Consider the following 25,293-nt stretch of genomic DNA (forward strand, 5'->3'; position numbering starts at 1 on the left):
ACATTTATTATTATGTAATTTAATATTGTTATCAATACAAACATCTTTTTATTACATTTTTTAACCGGATATAAATAACCGAGAAAAAAATATGGAAATAACTCCCACCAAATTTGCCCTTCGTTTTTACCTCCATTTTTTACCCGCCAATAATTTACACCAAGACGTAAAACACCCGCGAAAAGCTTTAAACAATGTTTAACCTATCGCGCCAATTTTGTCTCCAAATAAATATCACTTCACAATCCATTCGCATTTTTTTACGTTTCTATCAATTCTCTATACTCTTTAACTATAATCCAGCAATGGAGAAATCACCCATTGTTGTAGAAGACGATGCGAAGAGCAGCAAACCTATCGTTTCAATTGATCTCACTCTTTCACCCCCTTCGAAATCCATAAAAACCTTAGACGCCATGGCCGTCGATACGCCGGAATTTCCTGTTAAACGGACGATTACAAGCACCGGTGGGACTCGAATCTCGACAACTCCGATGATCAAAGAAGAACAAGAAGGTAAGGATTGTTACACTGGCGATGATGGTTGTAGTAAAGCAAAAAAACCTAGAATGTCTTTTTCTGAGTTTCTCGATGCAACCAATACTAAGGTTTTATCGGAAAACGATCCCCGGTATCTCGCTTTTGTTAAGAAAGAAAAAATGGATGAATCTGAACCGGTCCTTGATGCGGAGCCGATTTCTGTTTCCAACGAAGCTGGTTCTAATCAGAAATCCCAAAACGTATCTGTTAAATCAGAACAAGTTGATGAATCTGAAACTAAACCTCAAGTAAAACCGATCCCTGTAAAGAAAGAGTTGGATGGATTTCAAGCGGGCAAACAAGAACAAAAGCCAAAGTTGGTTCAACCGATTTCATCGATGCCTCAATCTCTATACAGTTTACATTTGAAGAGGGAGAGGGAGGGAGTTACGGATGATAAGAAGCTGAATCCTATAGTGATAGAAAATGGGGATTTCGAAGAAAAACCTGATTGGTTGCTTGTCGGAAGAACTGCCATTACTGGTTTATCGACTACAAAAGGGAGGAAACTCGAAGACAATGAAATCGTCCACTTCGCTTTTCCTAATATCGATTCAAGAGGCAAGAGTAGCTATTGGACCAATTCACGAGCTGCAATTGCTGCTTCTGGGATTGTAAGATTCTCTACAAAACGATCCGGAGAGGTAACAATTTACTCATCTTCTGCTATTTTTTAGTACTTCAGGAAAAGGGGTTTCAAGAAATTGTTGATTTCATGTTTTTGTTTCAGATTGGGCGTCTTCCAATGGAGTGGTCAAAGTGCTTAATTCCACTTGTAAATTCAAAAAAGGTGAAAGTTCTTGGCAGATGTGTAGCTGCACCAGTGTGTCTCTCAATGATGCAAGAGATAATGCTTTATATTAGGTAAAATGTTCATCTTTATTTATTTCTTGTTTTACTTTGGGTATGATTATGTTTTCTAAATGTTTTGATTTGTGTTTGTTTTGTTGGGCAGTTTTTATATTCATCATTCGATCTTTAGTGAAGATGGAAAGTCTTCATGGAAGCTGGAATCCTCTTCAAACATCGACTCTACAATTTACCCTCTCTTGACTTTGTTCAAGTTGTTGAAAAAGAATCCATTTCAAAAGGTAACATGTTCTTTCAATTTTAGATTTCAAAAGTTTCAAGAATCCATTACAATTCATCCTCTCTTGACTTTGTTTGACTTTTGCTAACTGTGTCTTAACTAGGCTGAATTCACACCAGAAGAGCTTGATTCTCGTAAAAAAGCAACACTTGAAGTATGTTTGTTTCCTTTTTTACCTTCATTTTTATCTTTCTTTTGTGGAGTGTATTTAAACATGTAATCAAAAATGTTTTTGACTTTGTTTAAACAGGCTGATTTAAATGAAGCTGCATCATCACTTCCTATTGTAAAAAGACAAAAAAGTGGTGAACCATTGCTTTTAGAACCCAATAAAGATGCTCAAATTCTTTCTGAATCATCTTTAAACAAGCTTGTTGGAGCTGCTGACATGTACAATTTGGAGGTATATTTTAAATAATTTAACATAAGAGTATTAATATTAAGAAATATCAAACACACTTTCATTTATTTATGTCTTACACCATTTTTTACTTTCATTTCTTTGATTCTTTCCATTACATTATTGTACTTTCAGTCTTTTTCTTGTTAAGGTATTGAATTTATAACAAAATGACTGAAAAGCCCTTGTCTTTTTTCAGGAAATGGATCCTCCAACTACCCTAAGATGTGATTTAAGGCCATATCAGAAGCAAGCTCTTTATTGGATGACAGAATCAGAGAAAGGTGTTGATGTTGAAAAAGCACAAGAGACACTTCATCCATGTTGGGCTGCATATAATATATGTGATGAGTATGAACACTTTTAATCTCAAATTTTAATTATATATAATTTTTTTTAATAAATAATTTATTCTTACTTACTTTAACAGAAGAGCCACTGCAATTTATGTGAATATTTTCTCTGGGGAAGCAACTACTAAGTTTCCAAAAGCAACACAAACAGCCATTGGAGGGGTAAGTTTGTCCTTTCTTAGAATTTGATTAATTACAAGAAATATTAATGCACTTTTATATCCATTGATTTGTTTATTAAAGCATCCTATTTTAATTTCTTCCTATAACAAAATTGTACTTTAAAGATAAAGTTTATCTCATTAAAGACTTTATATTTTGTATTGTTTTTGGATTAAACCTCAACTTTATTTTTTTCCTGAAAAAGAACTTGTATATTTTCATTTTTTCTGAAAAACCCCTCAACCTTCTAACTGTTTCTGAAAACCCCTCAGTTTTTTTTTAGTTTTTTCCAAAAAACTCACATTTTTACAAGGTTTTCAGCAAAAATTGACTAAAAGGGTTTGACTGAAAAAAATGAAAAAATACAAGGTCTTTTTCAAGGAAAAAAAATGAAGTTGAAGTTTAATCCAGGAAAAATACAAAATGTAAAGTGTAGATTTTTGAAAGTATAATGTCCTAATAAGAAAAAAAATCAAAACTTTATTGCTGTAGTTGAGTAAAATCTTCAAAAGTATAATTTATAAATAAGAAAAAAAGTTGAAATTACAATGTTTTGAAAGAAGAAAGAAAGTTGGATGCTATGATACACAAAGAAATGGAAGTTATTAGTTATATAATAAATACACATAGTAATGATTTTTTTTTGTTTTTGTTTTTGTGATTTGATTGAAATTGTACAGATATTAGCAGATGCAATGGGACTTGGTAAAACAGTAATGACAATTTCTTTAATCCTTGCAAGAACAGGAAAAGGAACCCTAGAAATTGAAGAAAAAAAAGATTCCATAAAAAGTAGAAATAATAATGAAAGCTTCTCAAAAAGACCAAGAGGTGGAACACTCATTGTTTGTCCTATGGCTTTGTTGAGTCAATGGAAGGTTTGACTTTTTGTTCTTATTTGCTACATTGACATGACATTTTGTTTTTTTTCTGGATGAAACCTTAAGTTTATTTTTTTCATGAAAAAGACCTTCAATTTTTCCATTTTTTCTGATTTGGCCCTTTTAGTCATTTTTCTCCAAAAAAAAGTTGTAAAATCTGAGGGGTTTTAGGAAAAACTAAAAAAGTTGAGGATTTATTTGGTAACATTAGAAGGTTGAGATTTTTTTTTTTGGAAAAAAATGAAAAAATATAAGGTCTTTCTTTATGAAAAAATAAGGATGAGGTTTAATCTGGAAAAAAACAAAAAAATATAAGGTCTTTTATGAGATTAACCCAAAGAATAATGTTAAAATTAGGTAAAATTTTCAAAGTACATTGTTTTAATAAGAAAGAAAAATGGAAAATACAATGCTATAATTGGGTGGATTTTTCAAGAAAAAAGTTTTTATTGCATTTGAACAATTTGTGACAACAACTCACTTGTTATTGTCTATGCAAAAGACATAAATACCCTTCTCATCCTCATCACTGCAAATACCCCAAAAAAAGAGTAAAGCTAACTCTTGAATCATGAAAAACCAACCATTTTTTCACTTAATTTTTTTTAAAAAAAAAAAAAAAATAGGATGAGCTGGAAACTCATTCAACACCAAACAGTTTATCTGTTTTTGTTCATTATGGAGGAGAGAGAAGCAATGATCCAAAAGTGATTGCTGAACCTACTGTTGTTTTAACAACTTATGGTGTTCTTTCTGCATCTTATAAAACTGTAATTATTCCACTTTCTTACCTTTTTAAATTATTATAAAGATTCATTTTACACATAATGCCCTTTTGAGTAATTAATTTATGTAATTCATTGTTTTTAGTATTCGGAGAATAGCATTTTTCATAAAGTGGATTGGTATAGAGTGGTGTTAGATGAAGCTCACACTATAAAGTCTTCAAAAAGTCAATGTGCTCAAGCTGCTTTTGCCTTGTCAGCATATTGTCGTTGGTGTTTAACTGGTACCCCTCTTCAGGTATTGTGTTAATAAATTACCTTTTTGCCCTTTATGTTATTTTTTATTCATCTGGTTGAAAAAGATGTTTTTTTTTGGTCTCTATTGATCCTTTGTAGTAACACTATAGATTGCTGTAAATGCATGTGAAATGTCAATTTTTCCCAAAAGAAAGGGTAAACTTGTCATTTCACATGCATTTAACAAACTATCTTTTAATAGAGTTGCTAGAAGGGAACAAAAGAGACAAAAGTTGAAAGAACCAAAAAAAATGTAGATGGTTGTTGAATTTAATGTAAAACAACAATTTTATCCAAGTTGTTAATCAAATATAAGATGGAGGGTAATTTTGTCATTTCACTTGATTTATTTTACAAGTTCATTTCTGCAGAACAATTTGGAAGATCTTTACAGTCTTCTGTGTTTCTTACGTGTTGAGCCATGGTGCAATTGGGCATGGTAAGTGATCTATTTGAGTAATATTATTATGACCCAAATGTAAATTTTATGACTTTTTCCTATTTTTATTTAATTTTTATTTTTTTTAAATGTATGTTAGGTGGAACAAGTTAATTCAGAAGCCATATGAGAATGGTGATAAAAGAGGGCTAAAGCTTGTAAAAGCCATTTTAAGGCCACTCATGCTTCGAAGAACTAAAGACACAAAGGATAAACAAGGAAGGTTTGTACAAATTATTTAAAAAAAACATCTAAGAAAATAAAATAAGAGTAATTTACTAAATTGTTTAATGTATGATGTAGGCCCATTCTTGTTCTTCCACCAACAGACATACAAGTGATTGAATGCGAACAATCAGAAGCTGAACGTGATTTCTATGATGCTTTATTCAAGAGATCCAAAGTAAGTCTTGTTCATCGCTTTAATCAGAATGATGAACATTGTTTTTCTTCGCATTTTCTTCAATTTCAGCTAACAAAATTAAACATTTGATGTGTTTTCGTCTACGCAAATCAGGTCCAATTCGATCAATTTGTAGCACAAGGCAAAGTTCTTCACAACTACGCTAACATTCTCGAGCTTCTACTCAGATTACGACAATGCTGCAATCACCCTTTTCTCGTTATGAGGTAATGATTATGAATTTATGATCCAATTCTGTACAAAAAACTCTTCAATTTGTCGTTTTTGTAACCAAAATCTTGTTCGAACATCAACAGCCGAGGCGACACCCAACAATTTTCGGATCTAAACAAAATCGCAAAACGATTTCTCGATATAAATTCCGATTCTTCTGCTCCAAATCCAAGCAAAGCATACATCGAAGAAGTAGTTAACGATTTAAAAAAAGGCGAAAACACCGAATGCCCAATTTGTCTAGAATCAGCAGACGACCCTGTTCTTACACCATGTGCGCATCGGATGTGTCGGGAATGTCTTTTATCAAGCTGGCGAAGCCCAATTCAAGGTTTATGTCCGATTTGTCGGCAAAATTTGAGAAAAACTGACCTGATTACATGCCCTACTGAGAGTAAATTTAGGGTTGATGTTGAGAAGAATTGGAAAGAGTCTTCGAAGGTTTTGAAGCTTCTGGAATGTTTGGAGAGTATAAGGGGAAAAGGATTTGGAGAAAAAAGTATTGTTTTTAGTCAATGGACTTCGTTTTTGGATCTTTTGGAGATTCCATTGAAGAGGAGAAAGATTGGGTTTTTGAGATTTGATGGAAGTTTATCACAGAAGAATAGAGAAAAGACTTTGAAGGAGTTCAATGAGACTACAGATAAAATGGTGCGTAAATTGAATTCTTCCCAAAATTTCATTATTTATTAAGAAATTTAAATTGGTCTTATAATTACCATTTTACCCTTTCAAAGTTACTTTGCAAGGGGACAAAGAAAAAGTTCACCCTTAAAAAGTGGTGAAATCGATTTTTTCGTAACCTTTTTTTGGAAAGATAAAGTTTTATCTTCATCAATTTGTAAAAAAGGTACTTTAGAAAATTATATATATATATTAATTACCAAAATTCGTTTGTGAGAGAAATCACTATTCATTTCAACTTCTATTCCTATCCGTCGATTGTGCTGTCATCTCCTTTTCTTTTTCTATGATGTTCCCACGATTTATATTTTTTTTTTTCTATTTCCAAATCCAAGTTTACTAAACCCAAATCATGTTATATATTGTCAAGCATGCATTATTAAATGTAAAACAATAGTTTTTGGAAATAGTCCTTTAGGTTCTGGTCATAGAAGATTTTTATATTTATAATCTTTTCTCCTCATTTAATTTTTATTTAATAGTTTTTACCCCTGATAATTTTAAAGTTCAATTGTTGGTATTTTATACATTACGATTTGATCCCTATTATATTTTAAAGTTACACTTCGACCCCTTACATATTTTTTTTAATAATTTTTTTTTATCAACTTTTTTAGGATACAATTTCAAGTCTTATTTTCGTCCGTCTCCTCCGTACATAATTATTTGTATCCAAATTTTATTTTGATATTTTTATGCTCCAGTTTATATGGTTTAATCGTCTTTGTGTTGATCTGCATTTTTGAACATTCTGGGGCTTCCGCAGTATTGCGCGGACGGTCAAAATCCTAGTTTATATTATGTTGCAAGATTATAATGAAAAGTCTGTTTTACCCTTGTAGGTATTGTTAATGTCATTAAAAGCCGGTGGGGTTGGATTGAATTTGACAGCAGCTTCTAATGTTTTCCTTATGGTAAGCTTTCATTTTGACTTTTTTATATTAAAAAAATTGATTTTGACTTTTGGATTTTGCTCTAATTTGTGTAGGATCCATGGTGGAATCCTGCGGTGGAGGAGCAGGCGATTATGAGGATTCATCGTATTGGTCAAAAGCGAACTGTTTGCGTTAGAAGATTTATTGTCAAGGTTAATTTAATTTTTAAATAAAAACCCATATTTAATTTTTGTCAATTTCGTTTCAAATACCATTAAAGTATTCATAATCTTCAATAAGTCTTTGGATTTTGCTAGTTTTGACCTTTTTCTCTTTGAGCTTAAAGTCAAAGTCAATCGAAATCAAACCTTTTTTTTTTCTAGTATTTCAAAATTTGTTGGTCAACAAATCCCAATCACTAATATGAAACACCTGCTTGAAAACTTAATATATTAAATATTTTTTTTTTCGAAAATTTTTAAGTTGACCAACCACTTTCGATCTTTGACTTTTTTATAACAAATAAAACTAAGATACCATTTTTCATGACTTGTACTTTATGTTTTAACGTTTTAAGAATAGGCTAAATGCAAGAAATATAAATGTACTTTATTTATTTGTGTATTATAGTTCCTTACTTTTATTTCTTTCTAGAGTTACTCTTCTTTCTAATATATTATTATATTTACAATCTTTTTCTTTATAAAAGATTATTTGTTTCTTATTAAGCATATTGTAGTTTGAAAATTCAACTAATTTAACCCTTAAATAAAAATGTGTATAGGAAACGGTGGAGGAAAGAATGCAACAAGTCCAGGCGAGGAAGCAACGGATGATTGCTGGAGCTCTTACTGATGAAGAAGTCCGTTCGGCTCGACTTGAAGAACTCAAGATGCTTTTTAGATGATTTTTTTTTATAAAAATCTTTTTGTTTTATTTTAAGAATTGAGACATGGTTTTGTCTTTTTGGTGGTGGAATTGATCTTTTTCATTCCAAATTTTGTATATTGGTAAAACCATTGAATGCAATCCATGTCTTCTTTTAATGAAAAATGTTATTGATTATTACTCTTCTTGTTTAATATTTAGTTGTTTATAAACAAAGTAATGTAAATCAACAAGAACTTTAACCACAATTGGAAACCAATAAGTTGATTTTATAAAATTTTTAGACATAAAAATAACTATTTTTTTAACATGGTGGACAATTATCTTTATGCATAAAATAATCATATTCTAAATACTTTATTTATAAATACAAATACAAATAAAAATACAAAGTTATGGAAGGTTATAATCCCGTTGAAACAAATGATATATATTTTAGTAGAAATAAATGTATTATGTATTTTTATGTAGATTGTAACATTTAGGATGAGCTTAATATGGAAATTAGTCTAGTCGATTCTAGTTCTTCTATGTTACAATAGATATTGATTATTTATCTTTTGGCGGTGATATTAGTTAGTTAATATACTTACCCTTGATTTGATTACATAACAAATGGGGTTTTGGTGGCAGATGGAGATCATGGATTAAAGGTTGTCTTGCATTTGCCCAAGCTTTGGTTCTTATTAATGGTTCTCTTACCCTTGAATTTCCGATTACTAAAGGTGTTCGTCAAGGTGACTCTCTCTCTCTCTCTCTCTCTCTCTCTCTCTCTCTCTCTCTCTCTCTCTCTCACTTTTTCTTTTTCTTTTAGCTATGGAAGGATTAAATGTTGTCATGAAAATTGCATGTAGTAAGTCTATCTTCAGCGGTATCAAATCCCCAACAATGGACCTATGCTCTCTCATTTATTATATGTCGATGATGCTATCTTTGTGGGTGATGAGACTCGCTCAAACATCAAAAACTTAGCCCGGATACTTAGATGCTTTCAAGTTTCATCGGGCCTTAAAGTTAACTTCCACAAATCTAAGATTCTGGGTATATGTATAGAGGAAATTGAAACAAAAAGATACGCGATTAATCTTGGATGCATGATAGATTCTCTTCCCTTCTCATACCTTGGTGTTCCGGTAGGTGCGAATGTCTCGAAGGAAACATTGGAAACCAATTATTGACAAATTCCAATTTAAGTTGTCGGATTGGAAAGCTAAATCATTGTCATTTGGTGGAAGTGTTACCTTGATCAAATCGGTCCTCGTTAGTCTTCCTACGTATTATTTTTCACTATTTAAAGCCCCTTCGTGCATCATGGATGAACTTGAAAAACTGAGAAGGAATTTCTTATGAGGAAGTTCAAGATCTGAAAAGAAAATCCACTGGATTGTCTGGGATAGGGTGTTAGCCCCCCAAAAGGACGGGGGTCTAGGTATGGGTTCTCTAAAAGCTCAAAACATGTCTCTTCTAGTCAAATGGATATGGTGCCTTCAACATGAAAAAACTCCATGCGGTGTAAAGTCCATCAGGGGATTCACAATCTTGTAAGAAAGCCTTGGGAGGCATCGAAAAACGACTTTGCCTGGGGTTTGGCAAAATATTACAAAGGCTCTTGATGATCTCAACAATTTGGGTATAACTCTTGATGACACTTTTCATCAACAAGTTGCTTCGGGTAACAACACATTTATGAGTTTTGATACAAAATATAAGTTAGTTTTTCATAAAAAACGACAACGGAAGCTTTCAAAATAACAAGTTTATTTTTGAGTATCCAACAAAACCAAACTATCTAGGATCCATTTATAGAGGTTAGAATGATATTAAAAACAACCATAAAGTGTTTTAGAATGACAATCTTTGGAGCTTTTGAACCTACTTGGTTTTGGGGTGTTGATGAAGATAGAAAGATCAAAGAAGATGATATTCTCTACAAGTATCCACCATCAAGAATAAGGCACTTGGAATGCTAGTTCCTTCTTGTATTTTTGAGTGTCTTAAGCCTTTAAGTACTTAACTCAAATAAGAACTAAAGGAGACAACTCAAGGAAGCTTTAACCACCAAACTAAATTCAAAAGAGAGAGAGAGAGAGAGAGAGAGAGAGAGAGAGAGAGAGAGAGTAGGAGGGTAGAAGAGAAGCTACGACCTCTTCATTATGAAGAGAATCCAAGACCAAAAGAACTAGCAAGTTTTGTTCTTAAGACTCTCTTATATACTCCATGCATGCAAAAAGGCTACTCCTTATTTTATTCTAAAGTAATACCCTAGAAAAGAAGGCATGGGAGCCAAGGGATGGAGGTTGACAAGCAACCTCCATGCCTCTTGAAAACTTTCGGCCATGTGGTCAAAGTAAGAGACAAAAAGTTAGGCAAGTTTACTAACCATGATACATTAACTCATTAACTTAACCATGGTTAACAAAAGCGTCCAAAACTTTGTGTACAACTTATTAAATCATACCATATGATATAATAACTAGTTATTGTTACACTCGAATCCTAGTAAGTTTCCCTTCTAATCTTCTAATTTGTGATTTTGGAAACTTTGGCCATTACGCGGGGCGTACCTGAATGGTACGCTGGGCGTAAGTGGGTTTAAGCGGAACGACACTGTTTTGGGGAGTACGCTGGGTGTACTCCGCCTGGACATAAACCTTAATCTTTAGGGTTTTGACCCAATATACTGAAACCTTAAGTCCCATTTCCTCATCTCATTTCCACCTCCATCACTTGAAACGTTGCCCCTTGCAAACCCTAGACCCATTGTTGAAATTTGAAGGTTGAGAGTGTGTTTTGTGTGTTTCAAAAGGTGGTGGTGAACCTTGGAAGCTAGAAGCAAGCTATGATATGGAAGTCTTGCATCATCCTCAATCTCCAAGAAGGTATAAAGTTCATACCTTGGTGATTAGCTTGTTAGCTCTTGTGTACATGATGATATTATGAAAATTTGTCCCAAAATATGACCTTTTTGTGCATGGCATGCTATAGAGAAAATGGGTTGTCCTTTTGGACATTTTTCTAGGCTTAGAGTGATAAAAATGTGTTCTTGACCCTTAGTTCTTCCCCATGCGAGAGTTTAGTTGTCTTAATGGATTAATATGTTGGGGTTTTTAGTGTAAAGCACATTAGGGCCATGCAAGACCATAAAGTTGGAAACTTTATGGTCAAGGACAACATTTGGGACCTGGATATGCATTTTGGACGAAAAAGATTAAGTATTAAGCTCTTAATGGGTTGAGAAGTTTCAGCTACGTATGTTGGGCGTATCGGATGGTACGCCGCGGATACGCGGCTAGGCCCCCATCTTTTGGTCGCGATCGAGTACTCCCCATGTACGTCCGAGTACGCCCCGTGTACGGGGATGGGTCGACTCAGCTGAGTTAACTCGGCTGGGTTGACTCGACTAATTTATTGAGTTTGAGCAATGTTGACCTAATGGTATTTTGGGTAATCTAGTATTAATTACAGTTGGGATATGATTTGCATAATAGGTGATGGGCAGAGCTGGTATTCGGAGTCAAGACTTATTTTAGATTGTGTTCGGACCAAGAGGTGAGTTTTTTCACTATGCCAATGGGTCTAAGGCACCAAGGCCGACCCATTTATTATATTTATGTATCCTAGGATGTAGGATTTCTATGATAGTTATATGTGTGATTTGTTGTGTATATGTTGACATATGGGTGGTTCAGTTGAGGTCGCGCGCCAACAAACCCAATATGATTGGGTTGAGACTGGCAGTCAACATACCCGATATGGTGAGGTTGAGGCCACGTGCCAACAAACCTGGATGGCTGGGTTGATGTGTTACTGCTTTGTGCTATAAACCAACAAACCGTGTATGCATGCTTGTGTTATATATGTAATTGTTTGTATTATAGGGTATTTTGGGAAGCTCACTAAGCTTTGTCTTATAGTTTGGATTTCAATGTTTCAGGTACTTCTGATGAGTTGGGAAAGACGAAGGCATGATTGTACACATCATCCCGCAATTTATGTTGATTGATACTTGGATTCAATGTTTTAACTTAATATGATTTATGAACAATGTTTTGGTAACTTTTGGCTTATGGATTTGTGTTTTAAAATGAAAAAGTTTTACTATGATTTTTGGGACGTTACAAGTTGGTATCAGAGCCCTGGTTTGAGTGAACTGGATGAGCATTCGTGTGATTCCAGACTCAAACTAAGGATTTGCAAAAAGATTTTTTAAAATTGTTTCCAGATAAACACAAGAGGGATGCGATGTGTACAATCATCCAGAGCTCAAGAATGTTTCCCAGAATACCCACACATGTTATGTTATGTGATAGAACTGCATAGCTAGAATGTAGGCTAAGGATCCTCAGGAATCACATAATAAAATTGCCTGATACATGATGCCTTATAGCCTAGGAGTTCTATTTGAATTGCTTATTTGGAACTGAAATTTGTGCTGCTATTAGCTGAGTATATGCGCTATAATTGTACATAGTTAGGATCTTATAGCCTTAGAATTCTTGATTTAGCCTTACTTCCTGTTCCTTGCTTGGTTTTGGGATTAGGGTAGAATCACTTATTCGACTGTCTATCGGATCTGGCGCTATGTATTGTTGGCATATGCGAGGCGACCGCAGTGTTAGTGGAGGTTTCATGGGTCGTGAGTGGGATTTGTAGAGTCCTAGTGGAACTAGGAGTTGTGGTCACTCTTTAGGAGTGTGTTTTAGGGTGCATGTGCACCAAAGCATAGAGGTTTTAGTGACCCAAGGGTTTTGTGGCGATCACTGAGACAAATATGGGTAGGTGTGGAAGGTAGTATGGTCCCATACTACTGAAAGCACAAGATCCGTATGCATGTTAGGGAAACCACAAGACCCGAGGTTGAGATATGTGAGTTGTAGAGAGTTACTCCATTAGCGATTTGATGAATTTATGTTTATTTTTTAGCATGGTGGTCACTAGAGGTTCGGGATCCGGAGTTGGTGGTTCAGGAGGTGGTGAGCCAGCAAGGTTGGTTGTACTGGATGAGGAGGTTCGATAGTTGATTTGTGCAGAGGTAGCTGCAACTGTTCGGGGTGCTATCTCGGAGATGTTTGGGTCGGTGAAGACGCTATGATTGCGCTCTTTGACGAGCGTTATGCCGCTGTAACGCAGGCTGCCGCTGCCGCAGCCACTACAGTTGGGGTAGGAGGATCTTTCCACTATCGGAGCTTCGGTAACATGAAGCCTCCAGAATTTCATGGGGTCAAGGACCCAATTGTAGTAATGAGATGGTTGTCTGACGTGGAGGATTGTTTCTTCACGTGTTCTTGTCCGGAGGACCAGAAGGTCAGGTGCGCCCTGAACCTTTTGCGATTCGGGGCGAAGGACTGGTGGAAGCTTGTAACCTGTTCTTACTCACCTGCGGAGATGGCCGTAGTGACTTGGGGTCAGTTCACTGAGATGTTTCGTGTAGAGTATGTGCCTCTGGTTGAGAGAGAGCGTTTAGCCCAGGAGTATCTGTCACTTAGACAGACGACGGAGTCGGTGACGGAGATCACCAAGAAGTTCACGGAGAGAGCACTTTTCTGCACTGAGTATGCATCTTCCGAGCAGGTTCAGATGTCGTGATATCTGAGCATGCTCAAGACTGAGATACGAGAGTTTGTGTCTACACAATAGTACCAGACTATTTCCAAGTTGCAGTCTGCTGCTCGTAGGAGCGAGATTGAGATTGAGACTCGGGTTAGGGAGAAGCGCCAGACCCAAGTCCAGTCGCAGCCGGCGACAAAGCGGGTCAAGCTCGATGATTCATGCCCTGGAAGACAGAGGGGCCACACCTGTGGTAGGTGCGGGAAGACACATGAGGGAGCCTGCCGATCAGCGACAGGGTGCCACAATTGTGGCAGGCAAGATCATTTCGCGAGGGATTGTCGACTACCGCAACAATAGACCTCCACACCAGGTGTACGTATTTGTTACCATTTCGATCAGGTGGGCCATGTAAAGGACCAGTGACCTCTGCTTGCTGCTAGGCCTGTGCAGGCACCGGCCCCGACTACTCTTCGGATCACAGACGAAAATCAGGGGAGGGCTGAGGCCCTGAGATCTAGAGGACGTGCTTTTCAGATGACGGTTGAGGAGGCCAGAGCGGCGCCGGACGTCGTTGCTGGTATGTATCTATTTATATTTCTGTCTGATTATTTTACATTATGATTATGATTCATATTTCTGTTAGGTACTTTTCTTGTGAAATTTTTGCCTGCATTAGTGCTATTTGACTCGGGTGCGAGTCGTTCATTTGTATCCTTGGCTTTTAGTAGGAGTTTTGGCATTCCTCATGATGCATTGGATCATCCTATGCGGATTTCTGTTGCCGGACAGGACAGAGTCCCTGTTGCGAGTGTTTTACGTGATTGTACTTTGGAGATTTTTTGGGTGTTATACCCGATCGACCTGGTCCCGATTCCCATAGGGGATGTCAACGTTATTGTTGGGATGGATTGGTTGAGCCGATTTGGGGCTCAGATTGATTGCGAGAGACAGATCATGGTAATTCGTACCCCAAGGGGGGGGGGAGCTGACTATTTATGGGGAGGGGACCAAGGTTGGTTTAGCATTTTACTGAGCAGCGAGGGCCCAAAGGTTTATCCAACATGGATGCTCAGGTTACCAAGCGTACGTGGTAGATACTCGTGTGGAGCCGAGTCGTTCAGTTCCAGATGTCCTGATAGTTCGGGATTTCCCGGATGTATTCCTGGAGGATTTTCCTGGTATACCACCGGAGAGGCAGGTGGAGTTTAGGATCGATCTGATTCCCGGTGAAGCCCCAATCCCCAAGGCACCTTATCTACTTGCACCGCCAGAGATGCAGGAGCTGTCCTTTCAGCTTCAGGATCTGTTGGGCAAGCAATTCATTCGACTGAGCAGTTCGCCTTGGGGAGCACCGATTCTGTTTGTGAAAAAGAAGGACTGTACCCATCGGATGTGCATAGATTACCAGGAGTTGAACAAGTTGACAATAAAGAATCGTTACCCACTCCCGAGGATTGATGACCTCTTTGATTAGCTGCATGGTGCATCTTGGTTCTCCAAGATTGATTTGAGGTCAGGGTACCACCAGATGAGAGTTAGAGAGGAGGATGTAGAGAAGATAACCTTTTGCACTCGTTATGGACATTATGAGTTTATGGTGATGCCATTTAGGATCACCAATGCACCAACAACGTTCATGGATCTGATGAACAGGGTGTGTCGACCGATGTTCGATCGGTCCGTTATTGTGTTCATCGATGATATATTGGTCCACTCCAAGACCAAAGAGCAGCACGAGGAGCTTTAGTAGAAGCTCATAGCTAAGGGTTCTAAGGAGGGAGAGGCTATATGCCAAGTTCTCCAAGTGCGAGTTCTGGTTGCGTGAGGTTCATTTCTTGGGTCATCTCATCAACCCAAATGGAATATTGGTTGATCCGGCCAAGATTGAGGCAATGATGTAGTGGGAGGTTCCGACGAATCCCTCAGAGATCAGGAGTTTTCTGGGTTTGGTTGGGTATTATCGGAGATTTATCCATGATTTCTCCAAGATTGATGCTCATCTCACCCGTCTGACTAAGAGGGGTGCGGATTTTGTTTGGGGCCTGAGCAGCAGGCGACATTTGAGACTTTACCGCAGAAACTGCGTGAGGCCCCAGTGTTGACCCTTCCATAGGGCGTAGAGGATATGGTGGTGTATTGTGATGCTTCCATCACCGGGCTGGGCGCGGTACTCATGTAGCAGGGTAGAGTGATACGACAGTTGAAGCTAGGGATGTTATTCGGGTCGGAACCGAACCGAACCCGAATAAACCGAAAACCGAATAAGGGTAATTGTATGAACCGAAAACCGAACCAAATAAGCAATACGGGTTCGGTTCGGTTCGGGTATTATTCGGTTCGGTTCGGTTCCGGCCCGTATAACCCAAATAACATGTACAAGATGATTAAGGAGCCGAATAACCCGAATAACCCAAATAACATTTAGAATGTGATTATAAATATTGTATTTTGTATGACTTTTGTAGCTTATGATTTCATAACAAATCTTTTAAAGAAACAAATTAAAAGATTGAGTAGTAGATTAACACATTCAAATTTCAATGAGTAGCATACGTAATAACACATTGAAAGATTGAGTAGTAGATTAAGATACAAATACTTGAGTTTCTTGATTTGGAACCCAATTTTCCATGACTTGAATGGAGTTTGATTACACTAGAAACTAGAAAACAAGGATGAGGAGACGATTATTTTTTCCAGACGCAAGGGCCGACTTTTTTTTAATCGTGAATGGACTTTGAAGTTTGAACTTTGAACTAGTGATGATCGATCAATGAGTCCAGGTTATTGCAAGTCGCAAGGGCAGCAGCCGCAATCGTCGATCAAAGAGTAATGTCGCAAGGATGAGAAAAACCTCAATCGATCAAAGAGTAATGTCGTCGAATCGTCGATTTGGTGTAATACGCTACTGTCGATTTGGTGTAATACGGATGATCGAATTCGATTTCGTTGATTTTTTTTGGTGTATTACGTGGGTTTTGTTGGGTAACGATCGATAGAAAAAAAGACCGAATAAGCAATCGTGTTAGGAAAAAAAATGTGACTTTTCATATTCGGTTCGGTCCTTTTGGACCGAATAAGCCCTTATTCGGGTAACCCGGACCGAATAACCCGAAAACCGAATAAGCCTTATATAGATACCCGAAAACCGAACCGAATTGCTTATTCGGGTCTAATTCGGTTCGGTTCGGGTTTTCGGGCCAAATTCTCATCCCTAGTTGAAGCCTCATGAGGATAACTACCGTACTCATGATTTGGAGTTGGGGGATGTGGTTTTCGCCTTCAAGATCTAGAGACATTATCTGTACGGGGTCCGTTGCACCATCTATACGGACCACAAGAGTTTGAGATACCTTATGGACCAACAGAACCTGAATATGAGGCAGATGAGGTGGCTTGAAGTGGTTAAGGATTATGACTGTGATATCCTATACCACCCGACTAAGGCCAACGTGGTGGCCGACACACTGAGTTGTAGGGTGGTGAGTGCACCTAGTGGATGGTTGTGTATGAGGGTGACGATTACCTCCCTAATCTTGGAGATGGTTAGGGAGGCACAAACGTAGGAAATGAAGGAGGAGAACTGGAAGAAAGAGAAGATCAAGGGTCAATTTGTTACCTTTGTCAGGGATAGAAGAGGATTGTTGACACAGTGTGGTAGGGTATGGATTCCGGATACTGGAGGCGCGAGGCAGATTTTGATGGATAAGGCACACAATTCTCGACTTTCTATACATCCTGGTGTGACCAAGATGTACCGGGACTTGAGACTTAGCCACTGGTGGCCCTGCATGAAGAGGGAGATTGCAGGATATGTGGAGAGGTGCTTGACTTGCAGGAAAGTCAAGGTCGAGCATCAGATGCCTCACGACAAGCCATAACATTTGGAGATACCCGTTTGGAAATAGGAGCAGATTTCTATGGACTTCATCACGAAATTACTCCAGACTCCTCGCGGCTTTGATGCTATTTGGGTGATTGTTGACAAGTTGACGAAGAGTGCCCATTTTCTTGCTATTTGAGAGAGTTCTTCGGCTGAGAAGTTGGAAGATATCTATGTTCGAGAGGTGATATATCGTCATGGGGTGCCGATTTCCATCGTATTAGACAGGGATGTTCGTTTTATTTCCAGGTTTTGGAAGAGGTTTCATGAGGAGTGGGGTACGAGATTGCACTTCAGCACTGCTTATCACCCTCAGACCGATGATCAGAGTGAGCGTACGATTCAGACGCTGGAGGATATGCTGAGGGCTTGCGTCATTGATTTTTGTGGAAGCTGGGATACCTACCTTCCCTTGGCGGAGTTCTCGTACAACAACAGTTACCACTCCAGTATTGGTGCACCTCCCTTCAAGCTTCTCTACGGGAGGAGGTGTCACACCCCGATATGTTGAGGTGAGGTAGGACAAAGGATTATGGGGAGCAATGAGGTAGTGCTCCAAACCTCATAGATGATTCAACAGGTCAGACAGAGACTACAGACAACTCAGAGCAGGCAGAAGAGCTATGTAGACCGACGACGTTCTGAGCTAGAGTTCCAGGTTGGGGACATGGTTTTGCTAAAGGTGTCACCATGGAAAGGTGTGATACGCTTCAGGAAGTGGGGCAAGTTGGGACCCCGATTCATTGGACCATTTCGTGTGATTGCCAGGGTGGGCAATATGGCTTACCGGTTGGATCTGTCGGAGGAGCTTAGTCAGATTCACAGTAATTTCCATGTTTCTCAGTTACAGAAGTGATTGGTTGATTATACGGCGGTGGTACCGCTAGATGACATTCAGGTCGACGAGTGCCTGGACTACACAGAGAGATACCGATAGCGATTCTTTATCGGAAAATGAAGGCCTTGCGCAACAAGGTGGTACCATTGGTCAAGGTGCAGTGGCAACATCGGAAGGGATTCGAGTAGACTTGGGAACCATAGTCGGATATGAGGGAGCATTATCCGGAGCTGTTCACTTCGGCGGAATTCAAGGACAAAGTCTGATCCGGGTGGGGGAGAATTGTTACACTCGAATCCTGGTAAGTTTCCCTTATAATACTCTAATTTGTGATTTTGGCAACTTTGGCCCTTACGCGGGGCGTACCTGGATGGTACGCTGGGCGCAACGGGGTTTAAGTTGACTGAAACCATTTTGGGGAGTACGTTGGGCGTACTTTGAGTACACAGTGCGTACTCTACCTGGACATAAAACATAATCCTTAGGGTTTGGACCCTATATATTGAACCTTAAGTACCATTTCCTCATCCCATTTCCAGCCTCCATCACTTTAAATTTTGCCCCTTGCAAACCCTATCCCCATTGTTGCGTTTTGAAGCTTGAGAGTGTGTTTTGTGTGTTTCAAAGGAAGAAGAAGGTGGTGGTGAAGCTTGGAAGCTAGAAGAAAACTTAGATCTGGAAGTCTTGCATCATCCTCAATCTCTAGAAGGTATAACGTTCATACCTTGGTGATTATCTTGTTATATAGTGTGTATATGATGATATTATGAACTTTTGTCCCCAAATATGACCTTTTTGTGCATGAGATACTATAGAGAAAATGGGCTATCCTTTTGGACGTTTTTCTAGGCTTAGAGTAATAAAAATGTGTTCTTGACCCTTATTTCTTCCCCATGCATCAGTTTGGTTGTCTTAATGTCTTAATATGTTCGGGTTTTTAGTGTTAAGCACATTAGGGCCACGCAAGACCATAAAGTTGGAAATTTTATGGTTAAGGGAAACATTTGGGACCTGGATCTGCATTTTGGACGAAAAAGCTTAAGTATTAAGCTCTTAATGGGTTGAGAAGTTTCAGCTGTGTACGTTGGGCGTACAAGATGGTACGCCGCGCGTACGCGATTAGGTCCCCGTCTCTTCGTCGCGATCGAGTACGCCCCGCGTACGAGGATGGGTCGACTCGGCAGGGTTGACTCAGATGATTTATTGAGTTTGACCAATGTTGACCTAAGGGTACTTTGGGTAATCTAGTATTAATTAAGGTTGGGCTGTGATTTTCATAATAGGTGACAGGTAGAGCTGATATTCGGAGTCGAGACTTGTTTCAGATTGTGTTCGGACCAAGAGGTGAGTTTTCTCACTATGCCAATGGGTCTAAGGCACTAAGGTCGACCCGTTTATTGTATTTATGTATCCTAGGATGTAGGATTGCTATGATAGCTATATGTGTGATTTGTTGTGTATATGTCGACATATGGGTGGTTGGGTTGAGGCTGCGCGCCAACAAATCCGGTATGGTTGGGTTGAGACTAGAAGTCAACATACCCGGTATGGTGAGGTTAAGGCCACGTGCCAACATACCTGGATGGTTGGGTTGAGGATTTACTGCTCTGTGCTGTAAACCAACAAACCCGATATGGTTGGTTTGAAGTCAAGGACCAAAAAACCCTGTATGCATGCTTGTGTTATATCTGTAATTGTTTGTATTATGGGGTATTTTGGAAGCTCACTAAGCTTTAGCTTACAGTTTGGATTTCAAATTTTTAGGTACTTCTGATGAGCGACAAAAGGCGAAGACGTGATTGTACACATCATCCCGCAGTTTATGTTGGTTGATACTTGGATTCGATGTTTTGACTTAATATGATTTGTGAACAATGTTTTGATAACTTTTGGGCTTATGGATTTGTGTTTTAAAATGAAAATTATTTACTTTGATTTTTGGGACGTTAAAGTTATACTCTCTTTTAATTATTATTTTCAGAAAACAATAATTATTCCCTAATTAAATACAAGAATTGATATTATTTATTAATAGTTATATTAATAATAAATATACAAAATGTGCCAACTTGATAAATATGTGACCCTATAGGATCATATGTTATTAATAATATCACTTAATAATGATTCTTGGGCGTACGGATTCAACAATCTCCTACTTGCACAAGATTCATTGCAGACTGACATAGACAGTAGCCGACGTCTAGCAACGAGCTACTGCCCCTAACAACATATGAAGGGTGTCGTCTTATTAACAACCAATTCCAGGAGCTCTAAGCTACAGTTGTTACTAAAGGTGTGGTATCAATTATTCCTTTGTCTCAGACATTATGTTAAACATGAGATATGGATCACTATCAATCTCATTTAGTGTTCAACTTTTAGTAAGGCCTTAGATATCTAACTCTCAACAAATAAGAGGATCAAATCCCATCTCGACTACATACGCCCATCATGTAGTTCATGTCATACCCAACGATGGACCTTATGATTGCCCTTTACGGAACAATGTTAAACCATGTAAAAATACAACAATTCCTACACTTCAATTACCAAATATGTATCTCAGGTCTAAGAATACAAAGATACAACCTTGATCAAAACATCACTCATAACTACGATCCATAAAGTGATTTTGATGCGGGTCAGGTCCAATACTTATTCTCCTAATGAAATACCTACGAAGTTTGTAGCAACTTTTGCTGTTCTCATCTCCATGAGAATCAACCAATCCACTCATATTAGTCTTACCTCATAGATACTCCCACAACTATGAGCGACTATGGACATTTAGAATAACCTAGTTAGTCAAGGATTAAACATGCTAATATAGAACACAACAATTATTTAATGAAAGACTATATCCGATATCTCAACTCATTACAATATATGTTGCTTGTACTGTTCCAATATCCAAATACTAAATTTCAATCAAATATAACTACATAGGTCAACAAGATCCTATAGCACCGGCGTGACTTTCATGCTTTAGCTAATGAAAGAACTTTTTTAAGTAGATTTGACAAACTTGATTTGTATAAAATTTGCGAATATCTACATTTTCAGTTATATATATATATATATATATATATATATATATATATATATATATATATATATATATATATAACTCATATATAGAGAAAACTATTGAGAATGTATTAGATGCTTAAATATTACCTAGATACCAATACTTGTATAATAGGATTACTCATAGTCATAATGAACTATACATTAAGCATCTTAGTATGTGGTTCCCCGAACAACAATGTACTTTAACTCTGATGTGTAACTGTAATTAAAATCTACATGGAACTACTATCCTTGTAATTTCCCTTCATTCATAATAAGAAGATGCCCGATTGTGATTGAGAGTCATCTTAATCTATTTTGATGTTCAACGTATGTGTAACAACTTAAACATAGTTTTTTTTTTCAAATGCTCTGTAGATTAGGAATATTTCTCTAGTTCTACCAAGTACTTTAGAATGTTCCTATAAGTTACACCATGACTTATTCTCGGATTATACAGGTATCATTCGACATGCTCTAAGCAAACGATTTATCCGACCTTCATGCATAATCATGACATATATGATTAATCCAGTTGCAACAACATATGGAATACAATCATATTATCTAGTTCAGAACATTGTACTAGGATTTTGAGGAGTGCTCAAAATCATGTCATGTGGTATTAAGACAACTCTCTCAGAGTCCTTTATCTTAAGCTCTTTAAGATCCTTGACAATCAATGCAATTTTACTTAATCTTTTAAGCTGCCATGATCTATCTATATGTATCTTTATTCCAATAATTAGTATGTCAATTGTTGGATAAGGTGTCTAAGTCCATAACTATATTTAAGATGTATTTGACCCGACCCGGCATGGTCCATTTGGGTTGCACTTCACCCGAACAATTTATATGGATAATCTTTTGAGAATAGTATTAGTTATGATTTATTAATATATTATAAGTTCTAATATATTAATATGAAATCATATTATTTAATTAATATTGATCTAGAATTAATTTAGAATTAATTTGGTGATAAAAAAGGTGACTAATTAAATATGGACTCTTGTATTTATATAGTGTGGGCTATTGCTTATTTAGAATGGGCTAGGCTTGCATGGAAAGTCTATGGATAGTCCATGGAGATTTAACCCATGGATCTCATGGAAATGAAAAGTCATGAGTATTAGGGTTTACATGAATGTAACCCTAATCCACCACACTATATAAAGGAGTCCTTGGCACTTGAAATGACACTAGTGTGTGTTTGAGCAAAGGTGGCCGTTTTCTACACGTTTTCATACTCTCTCTAAAGGTTTCCAAAGTTTGTGGTGATTTGTGACTTCCATTTGAGGCATCCACATTATTGGTTCTAGGCTCTCAAACTCCAAGCAATCAACCACTACTAAAAGGTATGTAATTCTACTAGTGTTTTATTATTCAAGTACCCCATAACATGCTAGTTAGAAAGTAAACCTTGGAAAATTATTATTTGCATGTATCTTAGAGAAAACATAGATCCAAGGTTTCTAGGGTTGCATGTACACCATAGGAGTGTTAGAATGCTCAAAACCCTTCAGTGGTATCATAGCCTAGGCTTGTTTTCTTGATACTTGATGCAAATTGTTGAAAAAACTCAAGTTTTATGCATTATGCGTCATGAACTTGCCGAGTCCATGGGGGGACTCGACGAGTCCATGTGATAATTCATCCTACTCGTCGAGTAGGTTCTTGCACTCGACGAGTAGGAGCCCCTAAATGCAGATTTTCGAGTTTTGCTGTTGGAAATGGACTAGAAACATTACCCTAAACTGTTTTGGTCTTATAAAACTTGTTTTAGATGGTGTAATGGTTATGCTAATCCATTTACAATGGATATTATCAAAATTTCAAGTTTTGTATGTGTTAGTTATGATTCTTGAAATTATTGATATGAATATTCATACACTTATGAGTTTAGAAGATCATAGGAATTATTTGAAAATTGGTTGTTAGTTAATTCTTGATCATTATGTGTTTTAATGGAATCCATAATTTGTCCTCAAGTTAAGAATTACCAAAAGTCTTTCTTTTAAAGTCCATTAATGAACACATAGGTTACATAAAATGAAAAGCCTCTCATTTTAATAAACCATTAACTCATAAGTTATGAAAGTTACAAAACTTGCCCTCAAGTTTTGGAACATGTAAAGTCACCTTAAAAAACTTTAGTTCCAACCCCTAGAATTTTAAAAGTTAAAATTCAACCCTTATACTTTATAATATTATAAGTTAATAATATATATATATATATATATATATATATATATATATATATATAAGAACAAGTCGTTTTTACCGTTAGTAGGCCTCATTCACGAAGTCGGTCTATAAGGGGGGTATAAGGTTGTTGCCTATAAAATGACAGCTTAATGGGTGTCCATTCTCACCTACCGCTTCCTTGACTGGTGGAGGGTCGTTAGACGAACGGGTAAGACAATGACTTTAAATCCTCATTAAAAGTATGATGATTAATAAAGTAACTAAATGTTTTATAAATTCACAATCTTAGTTACTTTAGGAAAAATGTGAAAAAGGTGCTAACCCATGAAATTACACTTTGCACTTTGCTTAAGTCGTTAGTGGAGCGAGTGTGGTTAACCGGCACACTAACCTGGACTTAACAAGGTAGGCAAAGGGTGACTTAAGGTTTATCATAGATCGGTGGAGCGCGTGTGGTTAACCGGCACATCGGTTAGGTGATAAACATTAAGAGTACCAAGTAATTTGCATGGTTAATTCACACCTTGTTTTGTGATCCTCGGCATCCCAGTCACAAAACCTGAAGGGCACACTCGAGATTGAAACATGCCATTGAAAAGTTCAATGAATCTCAAAGAATCTAGAAGTTTCAAAACCAATTAAAACCTAATAATTTATTTCGTTTTTTATGGTGGAAATTGGTGAATCGTCATTCACTTACCTTCAAATATTTTATAGCTTGGATTACGACATCCCTCTTCTAAGTTATAAAATATTGTGTTGGGTCCTAGCCTTAATATTACATTTGGGTGTCTTATTAAGGATTATCTTTATATCTAATCTAAACTTGTCCTTCTTCTTTTTCAGATGTCTTCCAACAATGCTGCTTCTGGCTCAAACCCTACCGGATCCTTCTCTCTCATGAACCTTTGTGGGAGAGTCATCTTCGATGGATCCAACTTTATTGATTGGATCAGGAACATCAGGATGGTCACTCGGTATGAGGACAAGGAATATGTCCTCGATAAGGAGCTTAAGGAACTTGATGAGTCGTTTGCTACTACATTGGAGGTCGCTGAATTCCGAGCACATGAGAGAGATGCCACTAAGGTGGCATGTATCATGTTGGCCACAATGACAGCCGAGCTCCAAAAGTCCTATGAGGACTTTTACCCTTTTGAGATGCACCAGGACTTGATGGACCGCTACCATCAAAGTGCTAGTCAAGAGAGGTATGAAATCATCTCCTACATGATAACAACTCGAATGAAGGATGGTGAACTCATCACTGGCCACATGCAGAAAATGCAAAGATTCGTGGACCGTTTGCTGAAAATGAATGTGAACTTCCCCGAGGAGTTGGCAATTAACATCATTTTGCACTCCTTACCTTCGTGCTATGATCAATTTCGAATGACATATCACATGAACAAGGAGGAAGTTACACTCAGCAAACTTCAAGGACTTCTGAAGACCGCCGAAAATGGTCTTAAAGGTAAATCGGTTGTTACTACTTCTACTCCTACCAACGCCCCTGTTCTGGCTATCGGGAAAGGTAAAGGGAAGAAGAGGAAGAGCCCTTCGAAGGGTACCAAGGGAAAGTCCCTTGATGGCTCCTCTTCAAGTGGAACCAAGAAAGGTTCTGTCACTCCTTCTGCCAACCCTAATGAGGCTGAATGCTTCTATTGCCATGAAAAGGCGCACTGGAAACGAAACTGCCCAAAGTACTTGCAAGATGTTAAGGATGGGAAAGTGAAACCCAACCATGCAGGTATTTACATTATATTGTCTA

At 37.4% G+C, this 25,293-nt stretch overlaps 1 protein-coding gene across 2 annotated transcripts; it reads left to right on the forward strand.

The window, feature by feature from the left end:
- Positions 1-263: 263 nt before the first annotated feature.
- Positions 264-8,151, forward strand: LOC145167628 (Helicase protein with RING/U-box domain-containing protein). 2 transcript variants are annotated; one of them, XM_079086857.1, is made up of 18 exons: positions 264-1,184; positions 1,271-1,404; positions 1,496-1,631; positions 1,734-1,784; positions 1,881-2,033; positions 2,230-2,381; positions 2,461-2,545; positions 3,226-3,423; positions 4,053-4,196; positions 4,297-4,449; positions 4,820-4,887; positions 4,988-5,110; positions 5,191-5,290; positions 5,405-5,517; positions 5,608-6,175; positions 7,051-7,122; positions 7,197-7,295; positions 7,868-8,151. In XM_079086857.1, the coding sequence occupies exons 1-18, from the start codon at positions 306-308 to the stop codon at positions 7,988-7,990; spliced, it is 3,351 nt and encodes a 1,116-aa protein (XP_078942983.1). In that variant the 5' UTR covers positions 264-305; the 3' UTR covers positions 7,991-8,151. The 2 variants fall into 2 exon arrangements, with proteins under 2 accessions (XP_078942983.1, XP_078942984.1); XM_079086858.1 differs by lacking the exon at positions 4,053-4,196.
- Positions 8,152-25,293: the final 17,142 nt, after the last annotated feature.

Source organism: Lactuca virosa, chromosome 3 (genome assembly GCF_052849685.1).
Source record: "Lactuca virosa cultivar CGN04683 chromosome 3, Lactuca_virosa_CGN04683_v6, whole genome shotgun sequence".
NCBI lineage: Eukaryota > Viridiplantae > Streptophyta > Magnoliopsida > Asterales > Asteraceae > Lactuca > Lactuca virosa.

Excerpts from the sequence above, each read along its gene's own strand:
- LOC145167628 (XM_079086857.1), top strand. The coding sequence starts at position 306 with ATGGAGAAATCACCCATTGTTGTAGAAGACGATGCGAAGAGCAGCAAA. Across the intron at positions 1,785-1,880 it reads GTAAAAAAGCAACACTTGAA|GCTGATTTAAATGAAGCTGC; the intron begins GTATGTTTGTTT and ends TTGTTTAAACAG. Across the intron at positions 2,382-2,460 it reads GCATATAATATATGTGATGA|AAGAGCCACTGCAATTTATG; the intron begins GTATGAACACTT and ends TTACTTTAACAG.